This window comes from Labeo rohita, chromosome 6 (assembly GCF_022985175.1).
Source record: "Labeo rohita strain BAU-BD-2019 chromosome 6, IGBB_LRoh.1.0, whole genome shotgun sequence".
NCBI classification, from domain to species: domain Eukaryota; kingdom Metazoa; phylum Chordata; class Actinopteri; order Cypriniformes; family Cyprinidae; genus Labeo; species Labeo rohita.
In genome coordinates, this window is record NC_066874.1 from 20,529,366 (window position 1) to 20,553,580 (window position 24,215).

The window sequence follows — 24,215 nt, forward strand, 5'->3', positions numbered from 1 at the left end:
CGGAAAACAAAAGCTTCTTAGACTGGACTGAGGTATGGCTGATAAACTATAAAACTAGAAAAATAGGTCACTTTATCCCTGTGGGCATTTATAGGCAATTAATACACGCTGTACTTTCAAGGTCGACCACCTTTCGAACTAAATTTGATTCGCTGTGCAAATAGTCTGTGCCAGGGAACAAAACATATGTGCCTTCTGGTATCAAAAATGGAGACTTTGAAATCGACTTTGGGTTTGTATCCTATTAGTAATATCTTCCAAAAAAAGGATTTCAAAAATGCAAATTCATACTTTAGACAAACCCCAAAGAAGCAAGAAATGATCTTTTAAAAAAATATAAAATTTCAGTGCACAAGAAATAATTTTGTGCTTATCATTAGAGCTTCTATGGAATGCTTGAAAGTATAAGAAAACGGTCACGTGCACAGTAAGTGCCAAGGTGCATTTGCATGAAGGTCACTGAAAAGCAGATGCAACAAGAAGAGAGTAAAGTACAAAAACAGTAATAGAAAAAAAAAAAAAAAAAAAGTGGCAGCAAATGTCATGGCCTTGAAAGATTCACATCGGCTTTTCACTGACTGACACTTGTTACACAAACATACACATACACATGGACTATTAACACATCCCGACTTGCTTTTCCAGTTACCTGCAAATGTACTTTCATAGTCCACGTCTTACCAGTAAAACTTTGTAAACAGTCCAATCGGTTGTTTTTACTGAGAGACTCTCTTGTAGAAGAGCAGGTAGGGCGTAGAGGTGGAGCACGTCTCGGGGGAACACGCTCTGAGGAAGTCCTCTTCTTCAAAGAGCCTCACTTCGGAGTCATCAAACAGCATCCACTTTCCCTCAAAGTCCAAAAGGTTTCGCAGAGCGAGGTCAAAACTCACTTGGGTCCCGTCGCCCATAGCATCAGCTCCCTCTTCCTCGGTTTCCTTCTTCACTGCGTTCTGAAGCAGAGAGCCGGTGGCACGACTGGCCAAGCTGGAAGCCTTCTCTGGATTGGTTTGATTGCTGTTGCTGAGCTCATAACTGGTGATGCTCCTTTGTCCTCCTAAAAGTCCAACACTTTCGGAGGACCTCTTGCTTCCTGCTTTGCTGGACATGCTTGTGGCTCTAGCCACATTTCGGCCTCTGCCAGACAAGCTGAAAGACACCTCACCGTCATCGTACTCTGTTTGAGGTACCTCCTCTTTCTTCTGTTTGGTGTCTTCTTCTCGGTCTCGTTCTTGCTCTTCATCCTGAGACTGAAGCTTGAGAGTGGTGCGATGGAGATCCATCATGCGGATGTAGGTGGTGTAGTGACCGCTGCTGATGGTTACTCCGCTGTGCATGACCACGGCGAAGAGCTCGTAGTTATGGCTCTGGTCTGGAGAATCAGGGTTAGTGCACCACTCGTGCAAGGAAAGTTTAAGAGGGGTCTGCAGAGGAGTGTTCACCTTGGAAAGGCCAGCATAAGGGTCCATCCTAAAAAGTGAAGATTGTACCAACTTCTTAAAACACACTGGTAACATTGGTAACAAGACTGAATAAAATATGTGACAAAATATGTGAAAACAATGTGACAAAAACCTGTCATGAGTAGCACAGGTATATTTGTAGCAATAGCCAAAAACACACCGTGTGGGTCAAAATTATTGATTTTTCTTTTATGCCAAAAATCATTAGGATATTAAGTAAAGATCATGTTCCATGAAGATATTTTGTAAACTGTAAATATATCAAAATCTTTGATTAGTAATATGCATTGCTAAGAACTTGGACCACTTTAAAGGAGATTTTCTCAATATTTAGATTTTATTTACACCCTCAGATTCCAGATTTTCAAATAGGTCTATCTCGGCCAAATATTGTCCTATCCTACCAAACCATACATCAATGGAAAGCTTATTTATTCAGCTTGTTTGGATATTGGGTGCAATTTACTGTGTCCTTCAGGGTTCTATTAAAGTCAACTAAGCATTACAATCAGTAGAGGATACATACTCAGAGCCATTGGCAGCAAAGCATTTCAGGTGGATTGTGATGACTTCTGGCGTTTTGTCAAACAGAAGACTTCTCTCAGCTTCTGTGTAGTGATGACAGGTCTCACAGAAGTATTTATCTTCACCCACAATCCGCTCCACAGAAGCAAATTGAGACATGGCCCACTTTAGAGTTTTCAGCTCAGGCTTGGGATCTGGAGAAACTGAAAAAAGAGGATATGATTATAAACTTATCAAACCAGCATCAAAGTGTGTTGACTGATAAATGCAAACACAGATGGATTCAAACACTATGTACTCACTCCCTTTATCGGAGTCAGAGGAGCTGTTCTCGTCCTCTTGCACAGGTACGCTGATGTCTTGAAAGTCCTCTCGTCGCTCTGTGAAACACTCGCATTCTAGGCAGCGTGTCCGCAGCACCAGCTGGCCCTGGAACATCCACTTCAGCACATTCAGGCCTGATTGCTCTAATTAAATAACAGACAGATTTTTTAGTTATAAAAGTTATTGATCACAAATTTACATGCAGTAAAAAAAAAAATAATTAAAAGTATATCAGGGCTGCCCCATAATATTTGACTAACTAACAAGAAGAGGCTTGGTAGACCAAAATTTTATTAGTCACTCAGATTATGCTATTATGATTTATATAGTTTATTAATAAATGTGCGACTAATAGTCGACTAATGCTTAAAATGAACAACTACTAGTCAACCAGAAAAATGGTCAAGAGCAACCCTAATATATATACAGTAGTCAACCTTTTGTCCTAAAACCAAAAAGAATACCTGTTCTTGTCTTAGGACAACTTTGATGAACTTTTTTTTGATCCACTTCAAATGTTGACTGTGTGTGTGTGTGTGTGTGTGTGTGTGTGTGTGTATATGTATATATATATATATACATACACATCATTTTTAATTAAATTAAATAAAAACAAAAAAACAAATTACTACAATGTGGTTGCAATTTACTGAAGTGAGGGAATGAATTAGGTTGTGGGAACAAATTGTCAGTTCACAGTTTACCTAAAACAAAGGAATAAAGTCTTCATTTGTGCCACGATAATTATATTTTTGTCTCGGTTTAAACCTTTTTAACAGCCATTCAAAAGTTTGGGATCAGTAAGACTTGTAACTTGTAATTTTTTTAAAGTTTCTTATGCTCATCAAGGCTGCATTTATTTGTTAAAAAAAAAAAAAAAAAAAAAAACAAAAAAAAAAAACTAATATTATGAAATGTTGTTTTCTATTTAAATATACTTTATAATTTATTCCTGTGATGCAAAGCGAATTTTCATCAGCCATTATTCCAGTCTTCAGTGTCACATTCTAATATGTTGATTTATTATTAGAATTGTCTACTTTGCCAACAGTTGTGCTGCCAAATGTTTCTTTGGAACTTGTGATACTTTTCAGGATTCTTTGATGAATAAAAAGTTAAAAACAACAGTATTTACTCAAAATAAAAATCTTTTCTAAGCAAGTCTTTGCTATCAATTTTTTTTTTTAATCAATTTAACACATCCTTACTGAAAAAAAAAAAAAAAAAAAAAAAAAAAAAAAATGTACTAACCACAAGCTTTTGAATGGCACTATACATTGTTATAAACGACTTCTATTTTAAATAAATGTTGTTCTTTTTAACTTTTTATTCAAAGGATCCTGAAAAAAAGATCCACAGGTTCCAAAAAAATAAATCAGCATATTACACTGAATACTGGAGTAATGCTGCTGAAAACTCAGCTTTGATCACAGGAATAAATTAGACTGTAATGTATATTAACATAGAAAAATGTTATTTTACATTCTAATAATACTTCACAATATTAATTTTTTTTTTCTGTATTTTTAATCAAATAAACGCAGCCTTGATGAGCATAAGAAACTTCTTTAAAAACATTAAAACTCTTACTTATCCCAAACTTTTAAATGGCAGTGTATATAGGTTTCCCCAATTATTAATACATTTTATGTAATATATTTACCTTTATTCTTTTCCAGACTCTGTTTAACGTCTTGAGTTCTGCTCTCGTTATCTGAAGTATCCTTCTCTTGCTTCTCTTGGACACTACAATCTGATTTCTCCTTGGTCTCCCCTTTCCCTCCTACATGTGAACTAATTCGCCCCATGCTGCGGAACTTCGAGAAAATGCTAGGCTGCTTCCCAGATGGTTTCAACCAGCCCAGCTTCCCTCTCCTTGTCCTCTTGCCCACCTCTTTCGGGGGACTGTCATTCTTCTCCTCCTCTGTGGTGCTCCCTTTGTCCCTCTCTAGCTCCTCTGTTCCATTCCTCTGCTCAGAACTCTCTGTGGTTATGTCATTGGAGGACTTTCGCTTTGAGCGGGTCATAGGCATGTTTTCCTCATTTTTCTTGGATTTGCTTTGAGATTTTGGCTTTTTCTTAGCATTGCCTGCTTCAGTGTCGCTCTTTCTCTTTCCGCTCAATTGGCCATCAGAGTTCCCGTCATCCTCGTGGGTAGACTCCCCCATTCCGTTGCTCATTGTGCTATCCTTCTGGCTGTCTATTTGCTCTTTTTTAATACTGTCACAGGCCTCCTGGATGCTCGCAAGTATGCACTGTAACACCTCCTGTGCATCATGCTGCAAGTAACCCTCATACATTGGATTAAGCTGCCTGCAATAGAGAAATTAAACAGGTTTGTTTTGGAAACTCAAGATAAAAGTGGCAAGAAAAACTCCCTGAGAGGATTAAATGTCTTTTTAATGTTGCTGAATGATGCTCTGCATTACCTGAGTGTGTTAAGCAGCTTGCGAGGTGGGGTGGCAAGCTCTCCGTCACTGTATTTTTCTGGGTTAAGCAGGAAGCTGGATTGCAGTTGTTCCACAGATGAGATGAGGCTGTGAAAACTTCCCAGCAACTCCAAGGGAACAGGAAGGGTGTTCTCACCAGTGTCCCCCTGACAACATAAAAACATGCAATGTTTAATGCAATCAATTATAGTACATGCAACAATTGTAACATGACTAACTATTCTGTACATTTATCGGAGTAACAGCTGCTTCTAAGATGACTTCATTTTTCCTAAATGGAAGCTATTAGTACTAACATATATTTATATCAAAAAGTGACGCAAAACAAATTGCCTCTTAAAAGCTGAAATTTACCAACCTCATTTTTGGCACCATCTTCTTGCTGTTTGTCTTTCAGCTTAGCCAACTGACACAAAGATTTGATGGTCTCTTTAAAACCAGGACAGTAATATAAGACCTGAAATTTGTAAGAACGGTAAAACTTTTTGATTAGTGGGATCCAAACTGTAATATATAGTTTTATAAAACTTTTATTTATTTAAAGAATAAATAATTATTATAAAATAAATAATTAAATAAAATGAATGTTACATTTTATAAAGTTATATATATATATATATATATATATATATATATATATTTATTTAATTTTATACAAATTTTCATATTATAAAATTATATATATAATTTTATGAAATTACACACATATATACATTTATAAATGTAAAAAATATATACATTTTAAAATTTTTTTTTTTATTTTATAAAATCTTATTTTCTACTTAATAAAATGAATTGTAATTATATATATATATATATATATATATATATATGTGTGTGTGTGTGTGTGTGTAAAATAGTATCTATTTATTTTTTATTAAATTAAAATGAATTTATATATATATGTATATATATGTATATGTATGTATATATATATATATATATATATATAAATATATAATATTTGTAAAAAATAAAATAAAAAATTGGTGTGTGTACCTAGTATTTATCACGTTATGGAGACCAAATGTCCCCACAAGGATAGTAATTCCAGTAAATTTTGACCTTGTGGGGACATTTTTTAGGTCCCCATGCGGAAACATCATGCAGAATAAGTGTTTTTGAGAAAGGAAAAGTACGCACAGTCTCCTGTGAGGGCTAGATTTAGGTGTAGGGTAGGTGTAGGGCAATAGAAAATACGGTTTGTACAGTATAAAAACCATTACGCCTATGGAAAGTCCCCAAAAAACATGGAAACACAAGGTAGGTGTGTGTGTGTGTGTGACCCTGCACCACAAAACCAGTCTTAAGTAGCATGGATATATTTGTAGCAATAACCAAAAACACATTGTATAGGTCAAAATGATTGATTTCTCTTTTATGAACATTAGGATATACATATATATATTAAAAAAAAAAAAAAAAACATTAGGATATTAAGTTAAGATCATGTTCCATGAAGATATTTTGTAAATTTCCTACAGTAAGTACACCAAATCTATATGCACTGCTAACAACTTAATTTGGACAACTTTTCTCAATATTTTGATTTTTTTTTTTTTTTTTTTTTTTTGCACCCTCAGATTCCAGATTTTCAAATAGTTGTATCTCAGCCAAATACCGTTCTACGAAATGAACAGTAAATAAGCAGAACAACATACCTGAAGGATGCTGTTCAGATAGCAGGTGTTCCCCAAATTATTAAGCCCAACGAAGGGGACAAGGCTCTCACGCTTCTCACTAGTGAGAGGAGATGAAGGGCAGGGCATTGGCACAACCTGGTCATGACTTAAGTGAGAACAATTAGGAAAAATTAATATGATATCTCAAACATATGTTTTAAACATCATCTCTATTTTAATAACCTAATAACAACATTTCATACTTAGTAGTCTCTTCTGGCTCTGCGGTACTGTTGTCTTCTGCCGGGGCCTCTGAAAAGTCCAGGGCTCGTTTGGTGTCCTTCTTCTGGAAGAACTTTAGAGAGAGTTTGCTCTTCTTCACAGGACTGCCTGCTGCAGCCACAACTCCACCTTCGCTATGCAGCCCGGGCATTTTAACTATTCACTACAGAAGTTGAATGAGAAACCGAAGCAAACGTCAAAGAACGAAACAAACTCAATCAAAACATTTACGAGCAGCCACGAACCGCGGGAAAGCCTTAAGCTCTGCTGTACCCTAAAAAGTAACAGAAGCGTTTTCTGCTATAAATATGACTTTAAATGTCAACCTTTTATTTATACGTTAACGATTATCGTTAAATATTCACGTCATTTGATCTTGAGAGTCTTAGTTTGATCATTTTTGATTCAAGTGAATGAAGACACATATATAGCAGTGTGGCTAACTAAGTAGCCGCCCAGCCCACACAACATGCGCGTTCGTTTTCAGCAACAGTGCTTCAGAGTTACGTAATAAAACAGAACTAAATTTAATGGTCTTACCTAAGAAGTCTTATTATGCATGTGTTACATTTTCGCAAAACACAATCCCAAGTACGCAGTTTCGTTTTAAATATACACAAACTTGACAACCGCGTCTACTGTAGAACTTGGCGCTTCTTTTTCCACTACTGAGACTCCTCTGCTGCTGCCTGAGCAAAAATGGGATGGTCGAATTAACTGTGTGAAATTAAAGAAGGGGCAACGCCGCGAATTGTATTATTAAATACGTTATTTTGATTATTACAATATTGTTTTTCTCAAAATCATGACTAAAAACGAAGATATTATTGCTGGCATTATTTTGGACAACTACGTCGTCTGACAAGCGTGTGGACTCCCATTTTAAACTGATCTGAGATCAGCATTATGCGGGTTTGTAACCGCCTTCCAGTTTGGGTTTGTGATTAGAAGGCTGAATCTGGATCAGCGTAAAATAAGGAGGGAAACCGCCTGGACGACGGTACAAATGGAAGCATAGATGGTCATTTTGTAAAAAAATAAATCGATTATTTGGTTAAAATATTTTAAAGTGTAGATTTTTTTTAACATCATCCTGACTGCATATCTTTAAAATCGTCTTTAAAATTGTCTCAAAATACTGATGACTTAAAATGGACACAGGCCGAGAACGAGAAAAATATTAATATTATATTTTTTATATATATATTTTTTTCATTTTACAGTTATCTATGATGTCAAATTTAAAAACGTGAGCGCAAGAAACTGCAACATAACTGGCTAGATCATTAATAATAACAGTAACAACACAAATAAAATAAAACAAATATTTGTTTTTTTTAATTCTAAAATAATATGAAAATAAATATTTATTTTATAAATAAATATTTATTTGAAATTTTATTTTAAGTTTTTGAACAGTAATGTTTTTTAAAGTCTGCCAACTAAGCCTGCATTAATTTGATCCAAAATACAGCAAAAGCAGTAATATTTTGATTTTTTTTTTTTTTTTTTTTTTTTTTTTTTACTATTTATAATATAGTATAGAAATTATTAGTTTTATTTAGCAAGGATGCTTTAAATTGATCAAAAGTGATGATAGAGACTAATGATGATAAGATTATAATCTTACAAAAGATTTATATTTATATTTATATTCATCAAAGAAACCTGAAACTGTTTTCAACATAATAATAAAAATAATAAATGTGTTTTGAGCAGCAAATCAGCATATTAGAATAATTTCTCGAGGATCATGTGATACCACAGACTGGAGTCATGATGCTGAAAATTCAGCTTTGATCACAGAAATAAATTACATTTTAAAATATATTCAAATAGAAAAGAGTTATTTTAAATAGTAAATATATTTCAAAAATGTACTGTTTTTGCTGTACTTTGGATCAAATAAATGCAGGTATGGTGAGAAGAGGAGACTTCTTTAAAAACATTAAAAATCTTACTGTTCAAAAACTTTTGACTGGTAGTGTATTTCTTATCTTTCACCAGCAGATGGACATCAAGAACAGTGCATGAACAAAGCTAACTGGGCCATTCAATCAGCAACCATCAACATCAGGGGTGTCTAGTCCTGCAGAGTTCAGCTCCAACCCCACTTAAAAACACCTGAATCAGCTAATCAAGGTTTTATACGCATACTATAAACGTCCAGGCTGGTGTACTCAGGCAAGTTGGAGCACAATCTGACTTGTGTTGCAGCCTGGAACTAAACCACACCATTCTGGTTTCATCTGGCCAGAGGAGATCTGACTGAGCTTGACTGAGCCTGGTTTCTCCCAAGGTTTTTTCCCTCCATTTCTGTCACAGATGGAGTTTTGGTTCCTTGCTGTAAACTTGACTGCACAGACAATTTTGAATAGAACTGAATTGAGTTGAACGATGACATCACTGAATCAATGATGAACTGTCATTGCATTATTGACAAAATATTTTCCTGTTTGATACTGTAAGGCTGCTTTGACACAATCTGTATTGTATAAAAGTGGCCCTCCAGGACAGAGTTTGGACACCCCTGACCTATCTACTTTATTTCTTTTTCTCATATTCAAAATAGGAATGTTTCTATGTGAGATACATATTTACAAATAACACTTTTGAATTTTTTTTCCACTTACCTTTTTCTGCTCATTTATAGATGTTGTAAATGGTTGCTTATTTAGGTTTGTGACTATTTTAGTGCAATACATAGTCATGTGATGCAAAATTAAACAGTGAAGTTTGATATAAGAGGTCAAAATACTGTGTAACAATGATAAAATGCTGTGTAGAATAGTGTTATATGGAGTGTAGCAGATTACACAACTGGACACAGCTGTCACTACAGTGGAATGTCAATTCACCTGTCCATGTACGTATTATACAGACACATCTAATCTGTAGATGTGCTTGAGGAAGCTGATCTCACAGCACTCAAATCACATTAGCATCTGCTGATCATTTGGGTCCGCTTACTTAGAATATGATTTTCTTTTCTGAGTGTGTGTGTGTATGTAAATGCATGTAGAAGTGTTTGAGGCTAGTTGTCAAAAAGGCTATATATCAGAAACCACAGATGCATTCAGGCAAATGTTAATGGTGGTTGAACTGTTTTTAGGACAAAAATAATTGCAGTTGTGGCAAGTTGTCACACATGTTTAATATCTTGTATTTAAATGGCACAAAATGAGTTTATAATTAATATTATACACTACCAGTCAAAAGTTTTTGAACAGTAAGTTTGTAATGTTTTTAAAGAAGTCTCTTCTGCTCACCAAGACATTTATTTGATCCAAAAACAGTAAAAGTTTGAAATATTTGTACTATTTAAAATAACTGTTTCTATTTGAATATATTTTAAAATGTAATGTATTCCTCTGATTTCAAAGAATTTTTAGCATCATTACTCCAGTCACATGATCCCTCAGAAATCATTCTAATATTCTGATTTGCTGCTCAAAAATCATTTATTATTATTATTATATTGAAAACATAACATGAGTAGAATTTTTCAGGTTTCTTTGATGAATATAAAGTTTGGAAGAACAGCATTTAATCATTATACATTCATCACTTTTGATCAATTTCAAGCATCCTTGATAAATAAAAATATTAATAGCTGACTCCAAGCTTTTGAATAGTATAGTGTATAATGCTGCAAAGCGTCTTATTTCAGACAAATGCTGATTTTTGGATCTTTCTATTCATCAAAGAATCCTGAAAAAAAATCAGCTAAGCTGTTTTCAACATAATAATAACTAAACTGATAATAAACTGTTTTAAATATTGATAATAATAAAAAGTAATGGAGTAATGATGCTGAAATAAACAGGAATAATTACATTTTACAATTTTAAATTAAGTTATTTTAAATAGTAAAAATATTTCAAAATTTTACTGTTTTTGCTGTACTTTGGATCAAATAAATGCAGGCTTGGTGAGCAGAAGAGACTTCTTTAAAAACATTAAAAATCTTACTGTTCAAAAACTTTTGACTGGTAGTGATTTTATCATTATTATATATTTTAATTTTTAAATTATTTTTTTTATAAAATAATATACTGAATTATTTTTCTTTATATTTACATTATTTGGTCGGCTCGACCTTTTTGTGTTGTTTAATCCATTTTTATTTCCAAACAGAAACTACCTCAAAACATTTATGCACATGTATTATGCATTATTAAAATGCAATAAATATTGTGACACCTAGCCCTGCTCTCCCCCTAAAAGCCAAATATAAATTCTTGAATTACTATGTACTTACATCTGTGAATGTAGGTAGAAACCTGAAGAAATGCACCTCTTTCCATTTCCCTACAGTGTTAACCGTGAATCCTTGCAGAACGCAGTCACTTTCAGAGAAAAAAACAGCCTTGGGAAGAAGCTTTGAGTCTGGAAATGCGGAGAAATAGACCAGCGCGCTCAAAGAATGAGAGGCATGTCCTGCACTCTTTTCAGCCCCAGCTGAGCTGTGTGCTGTTTTTTAAATCACTTTACCACACTAAACCTACCTCAGTGTCAGTGACACACAATACACACACACACACGCACATAGAGATGATGTCAGTTCTTGAGGCACAGCTCAAGTAGCATACATATAGGCAAATGGTTAAACACCAGTTTAATCTTTTATCACTCAGCTGTAATCCTCAAGCATTTGAATGTGATGGAGAAGCTGGACAGGGGGTGTTGGCTGATGCTGCTGTGTGTGTGTGTGTTTGTGTGTCTGACCCTCTGACTGCCATTGGATGAGCTCTGCAGGAGGGGGTGTGTTCAGGCTCACAGTATAGCGCTTGTTATGAGAGCCTTCTGCCATCCCCTTCCACAAACCTCAATAACAACAGTATCGCAGCCTCCGAGGCTGAGTGTGTGTATGTGTGTGTAGGGGAGCGAGGAGTGCCTCTACCGCCGTTGCAGCTGGTTGCGGCTTCCTCCCTGTGCTGGATTTCCTTGAAGGTCTGCCTCACCTCTGCAGTGCCTAGGAAAAAATAAGGGCCCCCCAGAGACTGAGGTAAGTGATGTGAGATAATACATTCCATGTCTGTCAGCTCCATTATTCAACTTTTCTCTTGTTTACCTTTGGAGAATGCAGCACACCTTTGTAGATCCCACCCACCATCCCTTTAAACCACCCTTTTCGTTTCTTGTTGAGCTTTTGAGGCAGTTCTTCTAGTAATAATTCAATATTTCTAGACTGGACTACATTCTTCATTGCTTTGCTGTTGCCACCTTGACAGCATTTCTGGCCACCTTAATGCTGTCTAGGTAGGCAGCCCATGTCTCATAGCACAGATCATCTCATTCCGCGCTTGGCTGGGCTGTTTCAGTTTACCTCCCCGCTGGGTTGTCGTAATGTCGAGCAGCGTGTCAATCTGGCAGAGATGCCAGACATGCGAGCAGGGAGCGATGCGTTTAACCGTGCCGTAGTGCAGCACTACTGCGTTCGTGACGCTGGGCTGCTAGGGCTTGCGCGTCTGCAGTGCTGCTCAGTAGTCAGGCTCGGTTATTTCGCGATGGTGACTGGCTCATTTGCAGCGACCCGGAGACGGTGAGCTCAGCTGGTCGAGATCTATGTGATATCCCGCGATGCCCGAGGCGAGATATGAGCTGCCATGTAAAAAGGTTTCTGTTTGATTCGCGTGCAGAGCGTGCTTTCCTGCTAGTTGCAGGCGCAACGGAGCAGCTTTCGGATTCATTTGCTATGCATTTTCTAAACTGTATGTTGACTGTAGCAACACGAATTGCTTTCTGTTCAGGCGGGAACAAAACAGATATGCATTGGACAGTCCAAATTTTATTCACCTGTTCACCTGACAAAAAACATGACCTCATTACAGAGCATAGACAGTCAATTTCTTCTCACAGTGTGCAGATTATGGAGCATATGTGGGGGAGGGGGTGTCAGATCCCCCTAATTTGGTTAGGGGGTGATCTATGTCTGATTTGTGGATGTTTATAAAATCTCTATATATAAGTTTTAACAGGGTTTTCTACCAAGCAGCAGTCATCAGGGTGATTTTAAGTCTCTTTGTCTTTTTTTTTTATTTACTGTAAAGTCTGTTTTGAATATTGATAACTAGGGTTTGGTGAAATACACAGGTGTCAATGTGAAGTACTGATTTGTAAAGCAAATTTATTTTAATGTTAGATTTAAATAAAAAAAATTGCATGTCAGGACAGTTTCAAATGAAGATATCATTTGCAGTTTAAAGCTTTATTTATTTAAAGTTCTTTTTTATTTTTAGCATTTATTTTTATCATCTGTATCCTTTTAATGGATGTATTTTTGTAAACTGATTTGCTTGTTCTCCGATTTGCAATGTTTTGCAGAACTGAAACTAATGTCAAGAAAACACTTAAATAAATATATCATGTATTATTTTTAGACGAATTACACAGAACAAACTTGTATTTTAGACAACAAGTAGGGTAACTAATCTAGTAGTTCGAGGGCCATTTTTAGGTTATATGAAAACGAACTGTCTGCTTATATTCTTGCAGTTTAACACTGTTTGTTTGTTGATGTTCATACAACAACACTAAAAAATTTAAAAAAGAAATATTAAAAAATATATGCTATTATTATCCCAAATAAAAAAAGATTTTTTAAAATGATTATAAAACATACTTAATCATTGACAAATTTGTTTTTTAATAATATTGGGATATATAAAAGTTAAAATAACTTTTAATGATCTATAAGCATTTCACAGAGTTAGTAAACAAATAGACTACTCGTAAAGCAATTACATACAACTATATTATCAGTGCACCATAGTTCTACAACCGAACTGGTTCTAAGCATTTATTTATCATTCAAACTGATGGAAACTGATAGATCTAATCTAAAAGATTTCTTGTCATGCAGGTCACAGCTTTGATTTTTCTGTTAAAATGTCTAATACTTTTGAATTTACTTTTTAACCCTTTTAATGTGACTTGGTGTGCATCCTAAAAATGTCCTGTGGTCTATGGTGTCTAAGGTTGGACATTGCGTTCAGAAGGTATGGGTCTGTTTATGAAAAACAAATGACGCCAGGCTGTTAAGAGCACTAATAATTTTGCAATGCTTTGACAAATTGAAATTCTATTGATACGTTTTTGCCAGCACCGTCTCTAGATGTTGTGTGCCTAATTTGGTGAAGATCAGCCCAGTGGTCTAGGAGGAGTTTGAAAAAGATGATGAAAACAACTCACGGATTCAGGAGTTTTGTTTCCAGCCCTTAGGGATAAGTTAAAACCCAAAATGCAATCGCCTTACGAATGTGTGTGCCTGGGTAGCGGTGGACTATTAAGATTAAGTGGTTTGCAGGTGCGCATGCGTGACCTAAATAAAAAATGCGCTGTGTAAATAAGTTCAGAGCGCTCATTTGTGTACTGACATGGTTGACAGCTGTTAATGCACCATTACAATTTTAGGATAACAAACTGTAGTACTGCATAAAATTTCTGTTCAAACTGAAAGCATAAATTTAGGCTATCCGCTGGCATTTTCAAAGCACAGTGTAAAACTGTGACATTTCATTCACTGACTCTCTTCTATCCACAGCATTAAACCTGGCAGCTGTGTATACTTCCTTGCCAGCAACCCGCAAAAATAAAAGCTTGCTGATTTTAAGTTTAAAAATGATGAAAATTCATTAAAAAATAGCAAATTAGTAAATATTAGCATTTTATTTTTAGGTTTACTATAAAATAATTGTATCTTTTATTTAATAATCCCTTTTTATTATCGGGCACTGTGCTGACATATAGCGCAGTTGCGCTTCGGGTGTCCCGAGTTCGAGTCCTGCCTCGTGGACCTTTCCCAACCCTGTCCCCCTCTCTCTCTCCCACTCACTTCCTGTCATATCTCCACTGTCCTTTCAAGAAAAATGCAAAAACACCAAATAGATATTCCCTTTTTACTCAAAAATATTATAGTATTATTGTACTTTATTATTTCGCTTATTTTATTTGAAAAATGAAATAAAGTGCAATAATATTATTATCATTATAATTCATTAATTTTTTATAGTTATATTTAATAGGTCTCACTATGTGCAGTGTGAGGACCAAACCAAATCTCCATGTGCTCTTATGAGAACCAGGCTGAAAAACTTATGTGCACCCCTGCCCATATGCTTCTAGGACAAAAAACATTAACAAAACAACAATTAACCAGATAGACATTAACTTGCAGGCACGTTATGCAACATCGCTGCTGAGCTGTTTTTGCAGTTAGATTCAGGTCGGTGATTGAAAAAACATTTTTTTTTTACTAGTCAATGTTATGCATTAGTTTATTATAAATTTGCAGATCACAAGTGTATCACAAAACTTATTTGTAGATAATTTATTTAGCAAACTGAGAAGCCTAATTTGTGTTGCACCGATCGCATGCTGAAAATTGCTGTTGCATTTTCATAGTTTACCTGACCTAAATATTCCTCTAAAAAAGATGAAATTATTAACCCCCTTGCATGTCTTTGTATAATTGGCTCACTGCCTTTGCACATGTAATGTCTCCCTTAGAACCTAGAAGCTGTTTGATGTATTCAGGAATGCAGAGGTGCATTAAACATGTGACCTAAGGGCCACCCAGGAGCTCTGACTCCCTAAAGAGTGTGCAAGTTTTCAAGTTTACCATCATTCTGAGGATTACAGAAATACTAAACCTTCCTCTGTGATTTTGCTGGTCCTGTGTTGTTTCAGCACAAACATTTATTTATTTCTGACAGGTTTTTGTCCATAAATTTCCTAAATACAGCTGGCCAGAAGCCACTACATGTCAAGTATTGTGATGAAGGCCAATTTATTTATTCATTTGTTGAATTTAGTTGTAGATTTTTATGTTTATTTGTGTGTTCATTTATTTATTTGATTATGCTCGTCTGTGGATCATTAAAGCAACATCTAGTAAACCCAGGAGACATTTACTAGAGAATTAAATGGTCATATTTTTACTCTTGTGATCAGTCATGTGGGCTTCTTGCACCAGTGACTGTAATTCCATGACCTGGTAGAGCTCTAAAACAGGCCCTTAGTGGGACAATGCCTAGAGAGACTCTATTGGGGTACTTTAAATCTACCAGATATAGTCTCTTGCTGTTACACCAAAATGGTTGTATTGTACGTTTCTTACATCTTGGATGTCTGAATTGGTGGGCATGAGAGAGCTCGTTGTGGAGGTTATGGAATTTGGCATAGCGAGGTCTCTTGGGGGTCCACATGTGAGGCTCTGTGGGGGCGATTCCTTGTCCATTGTTTTCAGCTGAAGGAAATTTCTCACAGAACGGAGATGGAAACAATGGCTGATATAATTTGCAAGCAGCTCCTGCCCTTTAGATGTATTCCTCATATGTGCATAAAGGAAAAAAAAAATGTAGTATGCAGCCATGTGGACACAGAAGGATTTCTTTGAGAGCTACTCACAGGCAAGTCATCTGACATGTGAACTGTAGTTGTATATTGGATTTTCCATGGTTCTCCTGTTTTATAAATCGAAACTTAGATTTGTATCAGAACCACAAAAGGTGACCGGATTTTGAATGCTATTGTGTTCTCATATCAGAAAATCCCTGAGAGTCCATTGGATGTGACTGAGTAGATGTAGAAACACTTTCTTTGATATATTTCCAACACGAACACAAATTAAGATATTTTTGAAGAAGACCAAAAGTTTTCTGACCCAGCATAGACAGAAATACAGCAATGTTTTTGCAGTGATGCCATAGAAGAACCATTTTTGGTTCCCCAAAGAACCTTTTCATGAACAGTTCTTAAAAGAACCATTTGGAAGAACATTTTAAAAGTCTAAAGAACCTTTTTCGACTATAAAGAAACTATTCTGGTTCCATGGATGTTCAAGGTTCTTCATGCGAAATATTAAGCAGCACAACGACTTGTGTTTTCATCTGAGATACTAACAAGAAATGATTATTGAGCACCAAATCAGCATATTATAATAATTTTTGAAGGATCATGTGACAGTGAAAACTGGAGTAATGGCTGCTGAAAATTCAGCTTTGCCATCACTGGAATAACATTTCACAAAAACATTTGACATTTCGCAATATTGCTGTTTTTACTTAAAAAAAAAAAAAAAAATCAAATAAATGCAGCCTTGGGCATCTTTCACAAACATAAAAAAAAATGTACAGACCCCAACCTTTTGTATGGTAGTGTAAAATAGACTGAGATGGTCATTGTGGGGAATTGGGCAGTTAAACTATAATCTGTCATTCTATTTTTCCAACTGTTTATCAGTGAAGGCAGCACAAATGGGTCGAATAGTGAGTGAGGAATGTAAATAAGCTTTGCTCTATATCAGCGAATCCAGCGCAGTATCAGCAAATCAGTTCCACTGGCATGTGTATGTGTGCTGGCTTGTGTATGTGGATGCAAATGTTCAATGCTGGTTTTTAAGCGTTTTTTGCGGTTGATCTTTTGAACAAATGTTGAGTTCAATTGATGGGATCCATCCAGGCACATAATGTCTTCACACATTGTCCTGGACCAGCAAAAGCCACATGGGGTATTCGGGTTTCATCCAATTTCCCATACCACCATTTTTATTTCATTTTGTTTTTTTTTAAATCTGACAGCTCTGCAGCTTCTGTAGCCTCATGGGATAGCAGATTGCCTGCTGGTTTCACACTTTTGAATCTCAGCAGATGCAGTGTGTCATCTGGGTATTGTTTGCCTTCTGTATGATAAATTCTGATAATGAACACAGAATATTTAGACATCCTACTTATCCTTTTTGCATACTATGTGGTAGAAGAGCAAATGCATGTTGTATATTCCCCTAAATCCTCCTTTCCTCAGCTTTAGAGAAGCTGAAGATGGTTTTCATCCATAAAGAAGCTTGGAAAAGAGGTCTACACAGCTTACCAGACAGGTTGTCAGTTATATTTTCAGTAGTGCTGTCAAATGATTAATTGTGATATATATATATATATATATATATATATATATATACAATAAATTAGAATGATGTGGAAAAGATTCTCTATGGGGTTCAGGTCTGGTGAGTTTGCTGGCCAGTCAAGCACACCAACACCATGGTGTTTTTGGCAATGTAGCCAGGTGCCAAATCCTGCTGGACAATGAAATCAGCATCTTTAAAAAGCTGGTCAGCAGAAGGAAGCATGAAGTGCTCTAAAATTTCTTGGTAAACGGGTGCAGTGACTTTGGTTTTCAAAAAACACAGTGGACCAACACCAGCAGATGACATTGCACCCCAAATCATCACAGACTGTGGAAACTTAACACTGGACTTCAAGCAACTTGGGCTATGAGCTTCTCCACCCTTGCAAACTCCCATTCCTTGTGAAGTTCACAACAAATTTGATTTTGCTTGACAAGCCTCTGAAGGCTGTGTTTCTCTCGGTAGGTTGTGCATCTTTTTCTTCCACACTTTTCCCTTTCACTCAACTCTCTGTTAACATGCTTGGATACAGCACTCTGTGAACAGCCAGCTTCTTTGGCAATGAATGTTTGTGTCTTACCGTCCTTGTGAAGGGTGTCAATGATTGTTTTCTGGACAACTGTCAGATCAGCAGTCTTCCCCATGATTGTGTAGCCTAGTGAACCAAACTGAGAGACCATTTTGAAGGCTCAGGAAACCTTTGCAGGTGTTTTGAGTTGATTAGCGGATTGGCATGTCACCATATTCTAATTTGTTGAGTTGAGTTGGTGGGTTTTTGTTAAATGTGAGCCAAAATCATCACAATTAAAAGAACCAAAGACGTAAACTACTTCATTCTGTGTGCACTGAATTTATTTAATACACAAGTTTCACAATTTGAGTTGAATTACTGAAATGAATAAACTTTTCCATGACATTCTAATTTATTGAGATGCACCTGTATGTATATATTTATATATATATATATATATATATATATATATATATGTATATATATATAGTACACACATATATTATGTAAACACAAACTTTTATTTTGGATGCGATTAATCATTTGACAGCACTATTCAGTTCTAATGATATTCTAATGAAATTCTATGTTATCATTATAGTTGATTGTGTGAACTCAATTTTAATTCTTTAAAATTCCATTTTTAACCGTTATTAGGAAGCTTGAAAAAGAGGTCCACAAAAATACTGAATGGAGGAGTTAAAACCTTCTGACCTCTTCTGGCAATAATGTCTGTTTGCGTCTACTTTTGCCTGTTTTTGTCTGAATTCTTTCCTGTTTAAAGTGATAAAAAAGATCCTTGCGCAACTTTCAAAACATAGTCTTCCTACATATTTCACAATCATTCCATGACAGCAGTGACATTTATGTAGGTAGTCATAAAGATTTATACTCTGAACTAGAAAGACACAATTAGTGCTACATGGGTTGCAGTTTAGCACGTTATGGAATCAAATCATTTTTTTTTACACTCACCTTCATTCTTGTTCACCACTGCACAGCTTGTGCTGGATATAAAGGTCTTTATAGATATGATCTGTCACGTACTGTGAACTCTTCAGAGGATGGGGGTTTGTCTATCGCCTGTCTTGTGCTTTTAGTTATGCAGTGACGTCAGCAGTCTCCAGGAGAGAGCTGATGCAGCAGTCAGCAGAAGAGAAGAGAAAAGAGTAACGAATATATTGAAGAACCTTGTGAGATTTTAGTATGCATGATGTTGTTTGTCAAAGCAGCTCTGTAGTATTTCTCTGTGGAGTCCAATAATGTATCCAGACTGTTGGGGGTGTAGTAGTGTCAGAGATGTAGGTCATATGTAAATATGTTTTTAGGTAATCCTTTTTTATTAATGCCCTGTCTGGCACCAAGCTTCGCTGTATACGTCTTTGTTATGAGAAAATATAGCGTAACCTAGTAAAAGCTTGGCATGCTGGCAACCAGAAATTAAAGCTTTGTTACTTGTGTTAGTTTGAGCTTTAGTTTTGTCAGATGTTTAAAGCTTCTTGTCAGACAATTTGCCACTTCCGAACGTAGTAGATTTGTCAGTCATAAGGTGTTGAGCATTAATATGAACGATGAGCATCTGTTGCTGTGTTGCTAAGTTGTGTCTTACAGCTGTTTCTTATTTAGTTTGGCTTTGATGTCTACACCTGCTGCTTGTATTTATGATGGTGGAATGGGTTATTGGCATGAAAAACTGGTAATGACAGCTTTTCATATGATATTCACTATTCGGTATTCAAATGTTAAAGAACAAAAATCTGTTATATTTCTGCCTTTTCATCAAATATTTATAAGACTTAAGAAAGAGAAAGTTTTGTTGAGGCGCAGTGTAGTTTACTTTTTCAGTAGTTTTTGAGTCTGTTCAGAAAGACTGTCAAAACATTTTAGTCTGCTTTTAGAAATGTACGAAATGTTTGTGATATGTACAGAAAAAGTTGTGAAAATGTTATAGTACAAACCTACTAATTTAACAGCGTAAAAACTGTAAAACTGATGTTATTTGGATGTAAAAACCAAACAATTACGATGAAAAACAAGAAAAACAACACATTTTGGTTCAAACAGATTTCATTATATTACATAAGTGCTTGCATATAAAATGTGGTTAGAAGTAAACGGGCACCAATATGCCATGTTGTAATACTGGAAATATTGCCGGTGCTTTTTAATTATGATTTTGGGCAATCGCAGCTGCCAAGGGTTTTTTTTTTTTTTTTTTTTTTTTCAGTAAATTTATAGGGATACTTCACCCAAAAATGAAAATTCTGTCAGTAATTACTCACCCTCATGTCGTTCCAAACCCGTAAGACCTCCGTTCATCTGCAGAGCACAAATTACAATATTTTTTATGAAATCCAAGAGCTTTAGACCCTGCATATATAGACAGTGACACAACTGACATGTTCAAGGCCCAGAAAGGTAAGGACATTAATAAAATAGCTGATTGTGACATTAGTGGTTCAACCATAATTTTATGAAGCTACAATCATTTTTGTGAGCAAAGAAAACTAAAATAATGACTTTATTCAACAATTTCTACTCTTCTGTGTCAGTCTACGATGTGCGTTCATGACCGTAAAGCACGCTGCTAACGCATGAGCCGGTATTCTGACGTAGAACGTCCTCTTGTGAACATGCTGCGAAGACTGACACTGAAGACTGAAGACAAGAAAGTCGTTATTATTTATTGTATTTTTTTTGCACACAAAAAGTATTCTCGTAGCGTCATAATATTAAGGTTGAACCAGAGATGTCACATGGACTATTTTAACGATGTTCTTACTACCTTTCTGTGCTTTAAACATGTTGTGTCGAAGTCTACGCAGGGTCAGAAAGCTCTCCGATTTTTTTTTTTAAATATCTCGATTTGGGTTCCAAAGATGAAAGAAGGTCTTGAAAACGACATGACAGAATTTTCATTCTTGGGTGAACTACATTTATTTATTTTTTTTTACAAAAAGTCAATTCAGGTTAATCCCTGCAATGTAAATGTGAAATATCAATAAAAATTCAGTAATTTGAATGAGTAATTGAAAAATAGATTAACGTTTGGATTTACTATTTGACATAATTAGAGTTTGCTGCTGACTGAAATGTAATCTGAGGCTTAGTAACCGTAAAATCAATTGATTTGCCTTTAACATTCATTATATAATCCATGATATAAACTAAAAGCTTGTTTGTTGCTATTTGTTTCATACCTTCGGGCTACTGGCAAGATTTAAATATTGTTGAGAAAACTTGGCATGATCATCTTTGAAGTTGGTCAAAATGCTCTCCATATCCTGTTCTCATTCTCTCTAATTTACCATAGCAGACTCAGCCTTTCCCCGTTATTAATTATTATTGCACCCCAGGGTAACTTCCAGTGCCGGCCTGGAATTTTTCACACCTGAAGTATATATTTCATGCAAAAGCATTCAAAGGCGTTTATTTTAATTTGAGAAAGACTTCTGAGTCAAAGACTGTGGTGGTTGTTCTAGTGGTCTTTTTTAGTATAATCCCCACACCGAGAGCAACAACAAGCTCTTTGCTGAGTGACAGATGTGCAATGGAGGAGACAAAACGTGAGCCATTTTATTTTTCCACACCAGCTTTTTCTTCTTTTCATACACTGTGGCATACATATAGCATGTATACAGTACCTCATATTACTATAGCTGTTTAATGAGTTGCATCACCCATTGAGCAGCACTTGAAAAATGTTGAGGCTTGATATTTAGCATTGATAGTGCTATGATGAAGAGACGTTAATTGCTCTGCAAAGCAGAAAGCTTGACTGAGAGTGGTCTCATCCTGCTAGATTAATGCAGAGGAAAGCTGCACTGAAACTGATTAGACACTAATCCTAAGGAACAGTCATACACATTTACAGCTGTGCAGATGGAACCAACACTTCCACCGACGATCATGTTATTGTCCTCACATCTATTAATCATTATCATCCGAAAGCATTGTTTTTGCTATCTAAAACAACATGAATGTCCATATATCCATATATTTGAAAATTCCACTTTAGAATGTATTGCTTATTTCATTTAAAATACTGTGTTTCTGTGTTCTATATTCGAATGGGATTATAAGAAACAGTTATGTTTTCAGTTTTCATTAGAATTTTAGGTTTAGTCTGTGCTTTTGTAATTTTTATCATTTATTTATTTATTTATTTAATTTCAGCTTTATGTTAATGAACAAAAATATATTTAAAAAATATTTTTAATATTAACAATGCCATATAGTGCTCTCAGTCTGTGGGGTGATTGGCGACATGCAACAGTTGATCCATGTTTGACTTTCTTTTAGCACACTTTTAGTTGGGAGAGCAAAAATAAACAAAATAACTGGCCATATTGAGTGTAAAATTTATTCGTTATGATAAATGTTTCCGAGTGCCATTAGTTGAAGTGATAACGTGTCCAGTGTCCTCTGAAATCTAGCAGGAAAAGCATAGTTTTTTTTTTTCTTGTTATTTCTGGTCAGAACTGTAATAAGAAATAGGGAAGTCTACAGTGCAAAATACTTTTGGTCCTAAAGGAGGAAGATGTTTTTATGCTTCTGATTAATTCAGCCACATCCTAAACACAATACGTGCCCTTTCTCACGATCTAACAGAAAAACCTTGTAGAAAAGGAATTTGAGCTATAATTTAGGACAACAAATCTGTTTTTGATTCAGAGTTTTTGTAACCACCGCAGAGAAAGTATGTGGCCACCTGCTTTTGACTGCTTTTCTTTTGCTGTTCCAACCATCCATTTGCCTTACTTAGATAACAAATCTTTCCTGTCTGAAATAAAGCCTTCATCCGACCTGTGCTATCTAGAACAGCAGCTTGAGAAGGTTCGAGATTCAAAATGGATTTGACACGGAGGAAAAGAACAGTAAGAAAACAGATAGCGACATGAGTGGGGAACTGAAATTGCTTCAGAGAGCCGCTCTGATAAGAATAAGATGGCATCACTGGATTTGAGAGCGAGCGAAAGACAGAGCGATGAAGAAAAGATATAGAAGCAACGTGCTGCATTGCCTCTAGCTCTGCTTTGGCCTTTTAAAAAGGTATCAGACTTTTCAATATGGAAGATCCTCAGGGTGCCAGATGCTTCCTGTCGCAGATGACCGCTAACTGAACCCCAGACCACAAATAGCAGATGTGTTTATGCCTGTTAGTGTGAACAAATAGACAGAATAAAGTCCCAACCACTTTTGTGTTCTATGCTAATTACAGAATTCATTTGTTGATAGGCATGTTTATACAAGAGAGAATGAGAATAAGAAATAAATGGGAGAAACTGTAAAGAGTAAAATGGCCTACCTGATCTCATGATGAAAACGTACCTGTGGGAACTTTTTTGCAAGACGGGAAATGAGCACGTTTCAAACAGAAATAAACACTAGAAGCGGTAAAACAGCAAGCACACTGTAAAAAACAATTTGTTGAGTCAACTTAAAATAATTTGTAATCTGGCTGCCTTAAAATTTTAAATTCAGTCAGCTCAAAAAAAGCTTATTCAACTTGAAATGTTAAATTATACTAAGTGACAACTTAGATATTTGATTTGAATCAACTTAAAATTTTAAGGCAGCTGGGTTACTTACCCATCTGTTAAGTTTAGCAAACACAAATATCTAAGTTGTTACTTTGTACAACTTAACATTTCAAGTTGACTAAACTTATTTTAGTTGACTGAACTTAAAATTTTAAGGCAGCAGGGTAACAAATTATTTTAAGCTGACTCAACAAATTGTTTTTTATTTTTTACCGTGCACTTAATAGTTTCTGTAAACAGTTATGATTACAGCTCCATATGTTTCGCTTTCCGAACATAACAAGCTTGCTTAGTAGCTCAGCCGGCACAAAACTGGACTTAGGATGTGGAATTCTTGGGTACGAATCCTGTGAAAAACATAACTCACGATGAAAGAGCTGAAAGATGAGAGATCAAAAAACAAGCTAAAACATGCTTGCAATTGCCTTTTTATGACACATTCACTTTTGTTCATACTATCAGGTGGTGTAGTGCAGATGGTATGTTATTTTAAAATGTCATGGAGCATTAGAGTTATAGCGCCACTCAACATTTCTATTGACTGTGGTGACAAGTACAAAACCAACGTCACATAAAACGTACCATACGT

General features: G+C 35.6%; 2 protein-coding genes across 3 annotated transcripts in view; one reads left to right on the forward strand and one right to left on the reverse strand.

Moving 5' to 3' along the window:
* Window positions 1–287: 287 nt before the first annotated feature.
* usp1 (ubiquitin specific peptidase 1) lies at window positions 288–7,338 on the reverse strand. The gene is made up of 9 exons (XM_051113305.1): window positions 7,204–7,338; window positions 6,645–6,826; window positions 6,421–6,547; window positions 5,118–5,216; window positions 4,739–4,905; window positions 3,973–4,622; window positions 2,288–2,452; window positions 1,987–2,188; window positions 288–1,467 (listed from the first exon to the last, which is right to left on the reverse strand). Exons 2-9 carry the CDS (start codon window positions 6,812–6,814, stop codon window positions 717–719), a joined length of 2,331 nt encoding a protein of 776 aa, XP_050969262.1. The 5' UTR covers window positions 6,815–6,826; window positions 7,204–7,338; the 3' UTR covers window positions 288–716.
* Window positions 7,339–11,369: 4,031 nt separating this feature from the next.
* The window catches only part of kank4 (KN motif and ankyrin repeat domains 4), a 66,537-nt gene continuing 53,691 nt past the window's right edge, over window positions 11,370–24,215 (forward strand). Inside the window, exon 1 of one of the 2 annotated variants that reach the window (XM_051112386.1) lies at window positions 11,370–11,671. The gene's annotated coding sequence lies outside the window, so the exon portion shown is untranslated. The remainder of the gene's footprint in view (window positions 11,672–24,215) is intronic. The other variant, XM_051112389.1, reaches the window with a different exon arrangement.